Source organism: Cnephaeus nilssonii (genome assembly GCF_951640355.1).
Source record: "Cnephaeus nilssonii genome assembly, chromosome: 3".
Lineage (NCBI taxonomy): Eukaryota > Metazoa > Chordata > Mammalia > Chiroptera > Vespertilionidae > Cnephaeus > Cnephaeus nilssonii.
This window is the reverse complement of record NC_137074.1, coordinates 24009237-24021514: the sequence shown is the minus strand read 5'-3', so window position 1 is coordinate 24021514 and position 12278 is coordinate 24009237. Positions and strand designations below refer to the sequence as shown.

At 38.8% G+C, this 12278-nt stretch overlaps 2 protein-coding genes across 6 annotated transcripts in view; one reads left to right on the top strand and one right to left on the bottom strand.

Moving 5' to 3' along the window:
• SMC4 (structural maintenance of chromosomes 4) overlaps positions 1 to 10632 on the bottom strand; it is a 36370-nt gene extending 25738 nt beyond the window's left edge. The window contains exons 1-5 of one of the 4 annotated variants that reach the window (XM_079766450.1): positions 10496 to 10632; positions 9226 to 9372; positions 8137 to 8315; positions 7490 to 7681; positions 5835 to 6011 (exon numbers count right to left, since the gene is read on the bottom strand). In XM_079766450.1, coding sequence (XP_079622576.1) covers positions 5835 to 6011; positions 7490 to 7681; positions 8137 to 8315; positions 9226 to 9367 — 690 coding nt within the window. In that variant the 5' untranslated portion in view covers positions 9368 to 9372; positions 10496 to 10632. Of the gene's footprint in view, positions 1 to 5834; positions 6012 to 7489; positions 7682 to 8136; positions 8316 to 9225; positions 9679 to 10495 lie in introns of those variants that run through there. The other 3 variants (XM_079766451.1, XM_079766452.1, XM_079766453.1) reach the window with 3 other exon arrangements.
• A 144-nt stretch (positions 10633 to 10776) lies between these two features.
• The window catches only part of IFT80 (intraflagellar transport 80), a 96332-nt gene continuing 94830 nt past the window's right edge, over positions 10777 to 12278 (top strand). The window contains exon 1 of one of the 2 annotated variants that reach the window (XM_079766455.1): positions 10777 to 10898. The gene's annotated coding sequence lies outside the window, so the exon portion shown is untranslated. Of the gene's footprint in view, positions 10899 to 11040; positions 11148 to 12278 lie in introns of those variants that run through there. The other variant, XM_079766454.1, reaches the window with a different exon arrangement.

Below are 12278 nucleotides of genomic sequence, written 5' to 3'. Positions count from 1 at the left end.
AAGGAAATGACTTATTTTTCTCATGGTAATAATAGAAGAAATCCAATTGACTGAAAACTAAAGGTCCTGATACATGACACTGAAAAACTTGTTTGCAATCATTAATACTAAATTTTGAATTGTAATTAAAATCTTAGAAGAACATTACGTATTAGTATTTATGCAGTTTAATTACAAAGAGAAAAAAAGAAAGAAATCCACAAACAGTAACCTTTAAGGCTGACTGCCAGGCAGTCATTTGGTTTGGTAGTAGAGAAAATTTTGTCTGAACATGCTCAGACAAAATGCTGCTACTTCACTTCACAGAAGTAGTCTGCTTGTACTCTATATGCTATTTACAACAGAAGGGACAGTCTAGTCAAAAAAACAACAATACTCCTTTATTTCAGAAAAATAGCCAAGACAAAAGATAAACATTTACACATTTAAAAAGAATATATTACTCTTTCTCAATTTAAATATTTATTTATGAATGAACCTTAAAAATTTGGGGTAAAACTTGCTCATGAAAATGTGTCATATTTACCAAAAGCCTCAACATAATTATGAAGTTAAAAAAATTAAACATCTCATTTTAAAATCTACTCACAGAAATAGTTTTTAATATTTATACATCATCATCACATTTTCTACTTTGACAACAAAGCAGCACATGATTATCAAATACAAAGTGAAATGTTATCCAAAGAGCCTGTTTAGATTTAAGTTGTGTCATGTAGCAATGAAAACCGTAATACTTGTAGATTTGCTGCATGTTAAAAAAAAAATCAAGCCGTTTAAAATCGGTAGTATGACCTTTTAAACTTCACTTTGATTTTTTTTGTTCTTCAGTATGTATGAATTAGTGTTTTAAATTAGTGTTTAAACTAAAATATGTAGATATTTATTTATATTAAGTATTTATTTTATTCTGCTTTCAGTGACTAGTTCTTTCCAAATATTTGCAGCAATAGTTTAAGTTTTAGACAAGATTTAAGTCTGGAAAAATATCCAAAGCTTTGCATTACAACAGGGTGAATTCCAGCCATTGAAGAAGCCGTTATTCAAAATTTTATAAGCAAGGTTTATCAATATTGACACTACTGACATTTGCACTAGATATTTTTTGTTGGGGAGCTATGCTGGGCTTCTTTTAGGATGTTTAATAGTATTTCTGACCCTGAGCCACTAGAAGACAGTATCAGCTCCCCTTCCCTAGCTGTAATAACTTAAACTACCCTCAGCTGAGAACCATCGATCTACTTGTTTAAATCTTTTGGGTTATTATTTATAATTCAAATAATAGCTGACACCGGTATTAAAATTATGCCAGAACTCACATATCTGAGTCAAATGGTCACATAATTTAAGCACAGTATACATTTTTCAGATAACCAAAAGTTGGTATTCAATATACCAGTTTACATTGATAAAAATATTCCTAAAGACATAACATTTTTCCTGGCCAAATTACTCATTGAAGAGATGGACTACCACTATTAGGAAACTGCCTAGCTTTGGTATAGTAGGTACTTGTTTTTGGTTATTTGTTCCTCCTTCTTCTAACTCCAATTAAAATGAAGGACATACAGTTGTAATTTCTTTTCATCTAACAAGGTTGCCCAGTTGAAAATAAATATCAACATAAAAGACAAGGGCATTTATGAATCCAAATAGTTCCATCTCAAGTCCCATATAACATTCAGTTTTAGATTGTTTTATTATATGGCATGCAAAAAAATTTTACCAGTTATGATCAGATTAACACTATTGAATCCATAAGCTGTGAGAACATTTAGGCCTCTACTTGTCACTTGACTATTAGGACTGCTGTGGCATTCCAATGGCAACCTTGGACATTTCTTGTGGCTCTATTTCTTGATGTCCTTTGCCTGCCTTACCATCTTCTACTATTTGCTTTCTTGTTTCTTCCATTTTGTGCCATTTCATATATAATCTGTGAGTTGATAGTCTGTGCCCAGAGGACCCTATCTTTATTTTGCAGAAATCTTACCTATTCCACAGGAAATTATAAAATATAGTTTTAATTTTAGGGCAATAAACTCAATACATTTCAGAGATAATTTTAAAGCATCAACCTGACTTATTTTTTTCGCTATTATTTATTACAGACTGTTTTAAATTATGTTCAAAATATATCAGAGACATAACTGTGGAAAATATCAACAATGTTTTTGTGTGTTTTTTTGTTAATCCTCACCTGAGGATTTTTTCTATTCACTTTTTACAGAGCATGGAAGGGAGGGAGAGGGCTGGAGAGAGAGAGAGACATTAAGGTGAGAGAGACACACTGATTGCCTTCCACACAAGCCCCAACCAGGGCTGTGGATCGAACTGCAGTTGCAATCCAAGTACACGTCCTGGACCGGGAAGCAAACCAGCGACCCTCCAGTGCACAGTCCAATGCTCTAAGCACTAAACCATACCGGCCAGGGCTCAACTATGGTTTCTAAGAGTATCACAGGAAGAGCAATCATACTTCAAGAGAATATTTATACTACAAAGCCTTAAATATTAACTTATTGTGGTTCAGCTATACCATTCTTTGATAATTTACAGGAATACAACATAAAAATCTATGAGGAATACGTTATGATTCTTTATTCTTATTCAAAAAATTCCAATTTTAGCAAAAGCATGAACCACAGGAACTCAAGAATAAAACTTTCCCCTCTCTAATAAGGCCTACAAGATTCTAAAGACAGATATGAGTGTTTGCATCACAAATAGCCCATAATTACTGAATTTTGAATTTTTACCTAGTTTTAATCTTTATGTTCTCCATTTTCACTGTAAATTAATGTCCTTTATCTTTTAAAAATATTTTTTTTATTGATTTCAGAGAGGATGGGAGAGGGCAAGATAGGCAGAAACATCAATGATGAGAGAAAATCATTATCTGTCTAAAATAAGTATACTAATAAAAAGGATGATGCTTTAGTGGCTGGACTGCTTGATATCGCTTCTGGTTGCTTATGAATAGCCTATTTCATAGTTAAGGCTGTTGAACAAGATACTTTTGGGTAACTGAGGTATCACTGATAAAGTTAAAAATTTCTTTCATCCAGCACAGACTTATTTCTAAGGACTAATATAATCCAAATAGTTTGTATGTCATGCTAGACTTAGGAAAACTATCCTGGAAAGAGATGGATAGTTAACAACTCAGATGTAAGTTAACCTAATCTCCAAATTACTAAACAATAAGAAAAAAATCTTGGTTCTTGTCTTCAATTTTAATTAAGTTTTATAATATAAACACAAAGCATATGAAATTGAAAAGTTTGATACCTTGAAGGGAGCAAATGCATCCAAATCAACTAAACCTAACAAGTCACAGTCACCGCAAAATGCTTTTCAGAGCTAATAAAACCCTACCTGTTTACACCGATAGCTATTATAATGGGACAAAGGCTCCCAAATCAGGTATATATAAATAAATAAATGTAGAAGTATGGAAAGTACAATGGTCAATTATTATCTAACACCTTTTGAAAGCATGTATATGTGCCTGTAAGGACAGGAACAGGATTTAACCATCTTTGTATCATTTATAGCATCTTAGCATAGTACTCTTTATTAGGTACTCATTTGAGTGGTCAACTGATAAAATTTTAAATGGATTCAAATACTAGAAATGCCTTCTAGAATAATGTACTAAAACAACATAAACTCTGTAAAAAAATTTACCCAATGGATTTCTGTTGAACATTATCCCTGGCCAGTCTATACATTTTATTCAAAGTAATCACTTATGTCTTAGATGGTGATTATTTTATCTCTACATATCCAGCCTCTCAAACCACAGCTGGTTTTTAAGTAAACATTATTCAGTGGGAGGGAAAGGAATAAAAACCACATTCTTACTTACCTTAAAACTAAATTGTTTTAAATATTTTTAGTACCATGTTAACAGATTAAATGGAATTTAATCTGTTAACTTGGTACTAAAAATATTTAAAACAATTTAATTGTTAAGATGACATAAAAAGATTGATATTATCATGAGGACAAATGGCTTAAGTATCTTAGGTACTTGAGAAGTACATACTTAATATAAAGTTGACAATTTAAAAGTTCTTATTTTTTTTGGGAAGCTGTTACTTTACTTAGCTTCCTTTATTATTGAACTACGGAGAGAGGCTGCACCAAGGAAAAAAATTACCCTTACAAGGATTAAAATGCAGCCCACTTTATTTTAATGTCTTTGCACATGTGTTAAATTTGATTAATCCAAGAAAAACAGTAAATAGCAAATTATAAACAAAAGTAGATTCTTGCAAAATGGTATAATTATCAAATTTATTATAAAGGGATATAACTTTTCATCCATAATTAACTAAACCAAATTTTAAAACATAAAAGTCCATAAAACAGTTAAATTTTATTGTTAAAAACTCCAAAAAGACTTAATTCCACGTTTGTGTTAACTCAAATCTTAGATCCAGAGCTGACTTCCCAACATTTAAAAAAAAATTAGTTTGGGTTATAGAAGTATTACAAATGTACTGTGTCTGGTAACAAAAGGTATTAATATAAGTCATTTCAGAATGATTCTTATTTATCTTGTGCATACACTATGCATGTCTAAAAATAATATTTTCTTTGTTGAGGAACAAAGATAAAATGGAAAAAGGGGTTAACATTTTATAAGTTTGTTATTGGAACACTCACGTCATCCTAACAAAACTTAGTATCAAATAAAAATTCCCAATTTAGTGTAAAATCAGTAGGACAAGATACTAAAGAATATTAGCGACTATTTCTATGTCACAATACAGTTTTTTGCTTTAATTATGATACTCTTGGTGATTCTGGACAGGGCACAGAAAAAGATAGCCTCAAAAAAGTTTTTAATACATCTGACAAAGCTATGCTTTACACTAAAAACTTTTTAAAAAGGTAACACATAAAGAAGAAAAGATAAGGGATTTTTTTTTTTTTAACCAAGCAATTCTGGTAGAATATACCCTTACTCAAATAAAGAATACAGGTTTTCTAATAAAAATCAACTTAACACCAGGTACTTAATTTTATACCCCTTTAAAAAAACGTTAACAGTCGTGATACTTAAGAATGAAATATCAGTTACTCTCTGATCTTCCAATAGTGGTTTCAAATAGGCCATTCTAACCAAAACAAAAACCAACTTGAGTTAAGCTTTTGTTAACCATTCTAAGTGTTAAAAAAAAAAGAAAAGAAAAAAAAAAAAGATATTAAATTAGCTAGATACTCAGGTAAATTCGGAAAACACCAAGTGTACAGAGTCTTTCTTTTTGGCTATATAACATTAGCAGAAATAAGAATAAGAACAAAAGCAAAGGAAAATAAGTATTAGGAGATAATGAATCTCATTTAAAATGTTATCCTAAAGGGAAATACAAACAAAAATAAGTAGTTGCTATATCCCTGTCACGCTAAAGCAGCACAATAATATTGGTGTTTAATGTTTATTTCACTACGCCAATATTTACGTGCTGCTAGAGCGGAACAAGTATGTCAGTCCACTCAAACATGAGCATCTGATGATGAAAATATAGTTCTGAATGAATTTCCTTAAATTTCTGGAGCAGCAAATAATGATTCGCATCTTGACTATAGTATGTAAACCATGATGTGCTGCTACAGTACTTTAAGGCCTCAAAAATACAGGATTCATCCAAGAGGGGAAATCCCCCTAAACTTTATTGGAAACACACACACACACACACACACACACACAAAAAAACACACACAAAAAAAACCCCAAAACAAACACACAAAATAACAAAAAACAAAACCCCTCACAAAAGTAACAGGAATAAGAGGACCTCTAAAGTCTTTAATAAATTTACCTGCAAGATTAAAAATCTATTATGGTCCAAGTCAATTCCATGGCTTCGAAGAAGATTTCCAACATCCTTAAATGTCTTCTTCTTCCCACTTATGTGATAGACAGAAGTATTATCTCTGTAGGCTGTCCTGGATACATAGAAGTTACTGTTAGGAATGACTTCATAATCATCCCCTTCCTGTTTTGAGGAAAAACAAAACCAGACACAATTTTGGTATTAAGTTACTGCTCCACATTTTACTCATGTCATATCGAAACTAATTATATGGATTAAAAATTTTAAAGAACATGCACATAAACCCGAAATAGTTCTCAGAAATAACCTTCTTAGTAAAGAATAGATATTTTTCAAAGTTATTTGATTCCTTCCTCAGAGATCACAAAAACCAAAAAAGCCAAACCAAATAAACAAAAACAATCCCCCCCCCCCCCGCCCCCAGCAAACAAGCCTAAAAACATTTGACTGAGAAAAAGAGTTGATGAATTGATGAATCGGGACAAGAATCTGACTATATCCAAAACAAACTCACACGAATTAACTCATATTGATAGATTAAATTACTAGTCCATTAAAAAAAAACCTGCAAAGAATGATTCCAGGAAAAAAGAAGGCAGGCAGTAATGCTCCCCACATAAAAAAAAAAAAATCAGATTTAAAAAGTGAAGCACAAATCTACTTTATTTAAACTCACTTGCCCTTAAAAGCTATGTCATTTTGAAATTATGACTTAAAATTTACATGAATCAAATGTAACTAATAGGCAATGGAACAAAATCTGATTTATTAGCAATCTATTTTTCAGTTCAAATTGTACAATAAAAACCTAAGAAACAACAAGAAAAAACACCTAAGAAACAAAATTAAAATAGATGCCACTATATAGATTTAAAGCTCTTTATATTAAGAAAAAATTAAAACAAAACCTATGAGCCAACTCACGTTTCTTCTCATTGTGTAATTAATTAAATTTCTATATTTTTAGGTTCTGGCCATTTTTGAACCATGAATTTTTAAAGTTAATTATTAATCAGAAGAGAAAAAAAAAACCTATACCAACAAAACTGTAACTAATCTGAAGAGTCATTTTATCTATAATTGTCTCCTTTTCTAGAAAACAAACCTGTTAGCTTGACCCATCCCGTTTTAAAAGGGTAGTTTAAACTGAATCAAAGATCTTTCTTATCAGATACACAGAACGACTAATAACATTCGATTTAATGTGAACTGAAATAACAGAGATGGTTAAACTTAGGCAACTGTTACATTTCCAAGTTTAGGTAATTCACCTGAAAGCAATAAAATATAACTTAAAAAACAAACCAAAAATGTATAGTAAAAGAACGCCTATTTGGCGCTTAGAACATTAAAACTGCTTGATGCTTTATTCCAAAAAGGTAAGCATTAACTACTATGAACTACTTAAAATTAATTTTCCTGGCTAAAAATTTTAATATTTTAAGTTTAACAGCTACCACCACCACTCCTCAAAAAGAAAATATGGTCATGGAGGTAACTAAATCAATAATCTGTTCTGCTTTAATCAGACACTAACTTTTAAAACCCAAATTTAAGCCAAAAATAAAACGTGCAATGTATTTAAATTATTTGAGTAAGGACTCAAAGTTTCAAATAACTAGATAGTCAAAGTCCCTTACCTTATCAATTATCTTTTGAAAATGAACTTCCACAGTACAACTCTGAATATCCTTGTGTTCATCGGAATTATGTATTAGTACCGAGAGTTTTTTAGATCTTATTTTTTGTGCTCGATAGCCAAACACAAAAAGCATAGAATCAATAACATTAGATTTGCCACTGCCATTTGGCCCAATAATACAGGAAAAGCGCTGCATAAAAAGAACAGAAAAAAAAAATCAAAGTGAAGTTTAAAAGGTCATACTACTGATTTTAAACAGCTTGATTTCTTTAACATGCAGCAAATCTACAAGTATTCTGGTTTTCATTGCTACATAACACAACTTAAATTTTCTTACTACTTTGCCACAAGCTTGAACTCTTTAAAAAAGGCCACATTCTAATTATAACTTTTTACAAAATTCATTCTATTAGTAAAGAGAAAATACTCCCTTCAAACAAAAAACTCACCAATTCTATTCAGTGAAAACAACTTTATAATAGGTAAAGAGGTACCAAAGATAATCAGATAAAACAAAAGCTAATTTGTTGTTAAAAGCAAACACCTGGTGTGCATCAATCAGGATAAATATAATAGTTACAAAACTGAAATATCTTGCAATAACGACTCATTATCTTTCAATAGTTATTTAAAATGGGCAAATACCTTATGAAAAGGTCCCAGAATTTTTTCCCCAGCATAGGATTTGAAGTTCTGGTTTACAATGTGAGTTATCATAAGTCGAGGAGCTCCAGCTTCATTGGTCATTGCAGGAGGCGGGGGAGGAGGGATGCTATTCAAAATCTCTTCTAAACTTCTATTATCAATTTCCTCACTTGGAGTCTCTAAGTCAGTCAAGGGAAAGGAAAGGCAGAGCGAGGGGGGAAAAGCCTGCATTAGTACAATTCGTTCTGAGGACTAGAGCCTACTAATCTCTGGAGAGATGTTATTTAAGAAACACAAATCGCTCTTTTCCACTTAAACAGTATTACCCTAAGCTCAAAGGCGATGAGAATCTTTCATCTTGATTTTATTAAAAAAAATCTTCAAAGGAATGCCACCAGTCACAAAACCTATACAAATATACTTCTTAGGAATCAAAACACTACATCCATCATAAAGCAAATCTGGGAAAACCACAGCAACCTGATTCCCTGCTGCCCGCCTATTCGGGTAGTTAGATCCTAAGGCTCTCGATCCAACTTTTCCCGTATCTTTGAGCACCTGGAAACTCCATTCCTGAGCCCCACCGAAACTGTCACAAGGGTTTCATAATGTCACCTAATTACTGGACTCACAAAGGCTACGGTGGCTTCCAGGAAATTATCATCTCTTTAATCTAACTTTAAGACCACAGAAGTAAGGTTAGGGTCAAGCAACTTTTCATTATATTAATACAATCAGGTTGATTATGCCTGAAAGAAGAAGAAGAAAAAAAAAAGTCCACCGGCTATTGGCTGACCCGGCCGATTTCCGCGGAAATAACAAGGCCACAAACAGAAATGTAGTAAACAAATGAAGCCATTTACTCGCCCCCATCCCCTCCAGTACCGTTACACAGAAAGTGCACGGTCCAATCTCCGAAAATCGCCAAATGGCTTTCTCGAGCTGACCTACCGGACCCACACGCGATCTTGGGACGTCAACCTTGCAGCCCCGCTGGCTCACGCCACATACATCCAGCCCGTCCAGGTGGGGCGCGGGCCCCCCAGCGCGCTGTCCCGCCGAGTCTGGGCGGGCGGGCGGGCTACTCACCTGCGGCATCAGGGGCCGGGCTCCCCGCACGGTCGGGCGGCGGCGGTTCGGGCTCCGCGTCGCTGCTGGCGCCGTCCGGGGACTGCGGCGGCCCTTCCTCTCGGCGCCGGGCGGTGGAGGGCTGGGTGCCCTTGCGGGGCATGGTCGCTGGGGCCGGGTGAGAGCGCGAGTGAGACGGCGCCCCGGCCGCAGGGCCGTGCGGTACCCACGTTCCCCGCCGGATCCCGCCGAGGGACTGAGGGCTCGGCCTCCACCCCGCCCCACGCACCCGCGTCCCGGAGCCCGTTTTTAAAACCTCGCTCCGCGTCCGCGGGTCCTCGGGGAAGAAGGCACCAGACACCCAAGGCACCAAGGGTGTTCGTAAGCAAGTCCTGAGCAAACGGGGGGAACCTAGACGTGCCTGGGCACCTAGCACCGACGGAGCAACTGCTTCGGTTCTTTTCGGGGTTTCACGCCCCACCGCCCGTCGCCCACAGAGGAAGTGCACAAGCTTATCGGAGTGCACTTTCTAAACGAAGTTTTAACTTCCATGCATCCCCTCGCTCTCGGGGCTAGGCGTGCAAGTGCACAGACGTGGAGGAGTTCGTGTCAACTTCAGGGTTGCGGGACGGCGGACGCTTCCCAAAGCGGAAGCCTAACGGGCGACTCGCCGCCCCCAGTCCTCCCCGCGCCAATTAGCTCCGGGCGCCGTGGGCGGCTCGCGGCCCCCAAGTCTCCCCTCCAGTCCGACAGGGAGGGCGGGCGGGCGGAGGCTGGGCTCGACCACTTGCGGCTTCCAAATCGGACACCAGCAGCGCCCGCTCCGGTTCAACCATCCTGGGGCGACAGGGGTCTGTCCCTCCGGCGCCCGCGGCGGAATCCCTTCGGGTCATAAGCTAGAAAGGTCGCCGGTTAAGGGCTAAGCCCCGGCGACCAGTCCCGTCGGGAGAAGAGAGACGCGCCGGGGGGGAGGGGGGCGACGCCCTTCCCCGCGACAGACAGCAGGACTCGCGCGACCCGCGAGGCTCAGAACCCCCAGCCCCCACCCCGCACCCCGCGCGACGCCCAAGGAGCTCCGAGAAGCGGCGCCCGGGAGACGCGCGCGGAAGCCCCGGCCGCCGGGGAGCGGCCGCGGGGAGGGGGGGGGAGGGGTGACAGCGGGAGCGATTTCCCGGCGACAGCTCGGCGCGGACTTCGGCGGCTCCAGAGCTCGAGGCCTCGACGCTCCGGGCGCGCGGACGCGGCAGGCAGTGAGAGGATGACAACCTGGTCAGGAGGAGGTGCGCTTTACCTGCGGGACGGTCCGCTCAGACCGAGGCTGGACACGGCGGCACAGACCCCCGCTCTCCCCGGTGTTTCGGCTCCGGGTCCTTCACTCGAAAATGGCGCCTAAAATACAAACTCGAACGGAAATTCGTTACAAATGGGCGCAATGCTTTCTGGGAACCACTTATTTGAAAAAAAGTGCGGCGATTATCTTCGCCATCTTCTGGGCGCGTACACGCATGCGCTTACTCCTGGAGGGCGGGGAGAAGTGGGGGCGGGGGAACCCAGACGACGTGGGACGTCTTTACTAAAGTGAGAACACTGTTCCGAAACAGTGTTTTTCCTTGGGACCTACGGAAACAGCACTATTATAAAAATATTGCCAAGAAAACCCGACAGCGCGAGTTTTGAAAAAGGAAAAGAAAAAAGTAAGGTTCCGCCCGCAGCTGGAGGCAGCGCTCAGCCGTCCAATGACACCCCTTACACTGGGAGGGCGGGCGTTCGAGGGGGCGGGGCCTCAGGCCCGCTCGCCTGACGCGTGGCCGGGAAGTATCGCGAGAAGAGGGAGGGCGCGTAGCTCTTTAGGAGTCACTATGGTAACAGGGAGGTCGGGAAGCATCTTGGTAACTGGTCCCAGCTCTGTGAAAGCAGTCGCCATCGCTTTCCTGGAATTTAAGGTAAATCTCTTCACCTTTGGACGTGGTGAAGAAAGGGTTTGGAAGTTGTGGCAAGCGCTGGATCCCACGTTTCCTGCTTTGAGGGTGTGTGCGACGTGGAGCATCAGTTATTTTCCCGTCTCCCTGTGGGCAGTAGACCTAGCGTTTGGGATGCAACGGAGGGAGCCCGAATTTGGAGGGAGTCGAGGGACTATAAGGAGATAAGGAGAAGGGAAGACCTAAATTGGTGAATGGGCGAGTAGTCCACATGTGAATAGCGGAAGAATGATTTCGAGTTATTGGTGTCAGTGGTCAGTGTCATGGGTGAAGGGCGGTGGTGGTGGGCTTTTGAAAGTCCAGGGAAGGAACGATTGTCGATGTCATCTGGTTGACTTTAAGAGAAAATCGATCAGCAAGTATTTCTAAAGTGGCTTTTGTATACAGCGCACTGTGCAAGGCATAATCAGGATTATTAAGCAAGTATTCCTGTTCCCAGAGAATTTAGGAGTTATGCTGGTAGTGAATTTTTAACCTGGTGTCTGTGGATCTGGTTATTGGTGATGATTAGGCTTCAGAGGAGTTCATAGTCGCCCCCCCCCCCCCCACCGCCTTCCCCAAATTGTATACAAAATTCTATGTTTGTGCATTTTTCTGGGGAGTTAATTTTTCCAGAACTTTGATCAGATGTTCAAACGTGGTGTTAATCCCTCAATAAATATTTATTCAGCAACTTTTATGTCCTTGACTTTGAGAAGTAGGAGCCTCTTGTTTTCTTTAAATTTTGCACGCTTAGTGCCTGGCATACTAAGCACCAATAAATCTGCTTTCTGAATGAATTTATATTGTCATTCTAAGTAAGTATTATGACTCTTGCCCTGAGGAGCATAAAGTCAGGTTCATTAATTCTCAAACAGGGGTGTGGACACTAACCGCAAGTGCATGAATCTGGTGATCTTGGGAGATTGGTGTGGTTTCAATAAGCATTGACTTCATATTATAATATAACTTTATATTTATTGTTTTAAAAAATTTTTTTTATTGATTTCAGAGAGGAAGGGAGAGGAAGAGAGAGAGAGAAACATCAATGATGAGAGAGAATCATTGATTGGCTGTCTCCTGCACGCCTCCTACTGGGGATCCAGCCGAAACCCA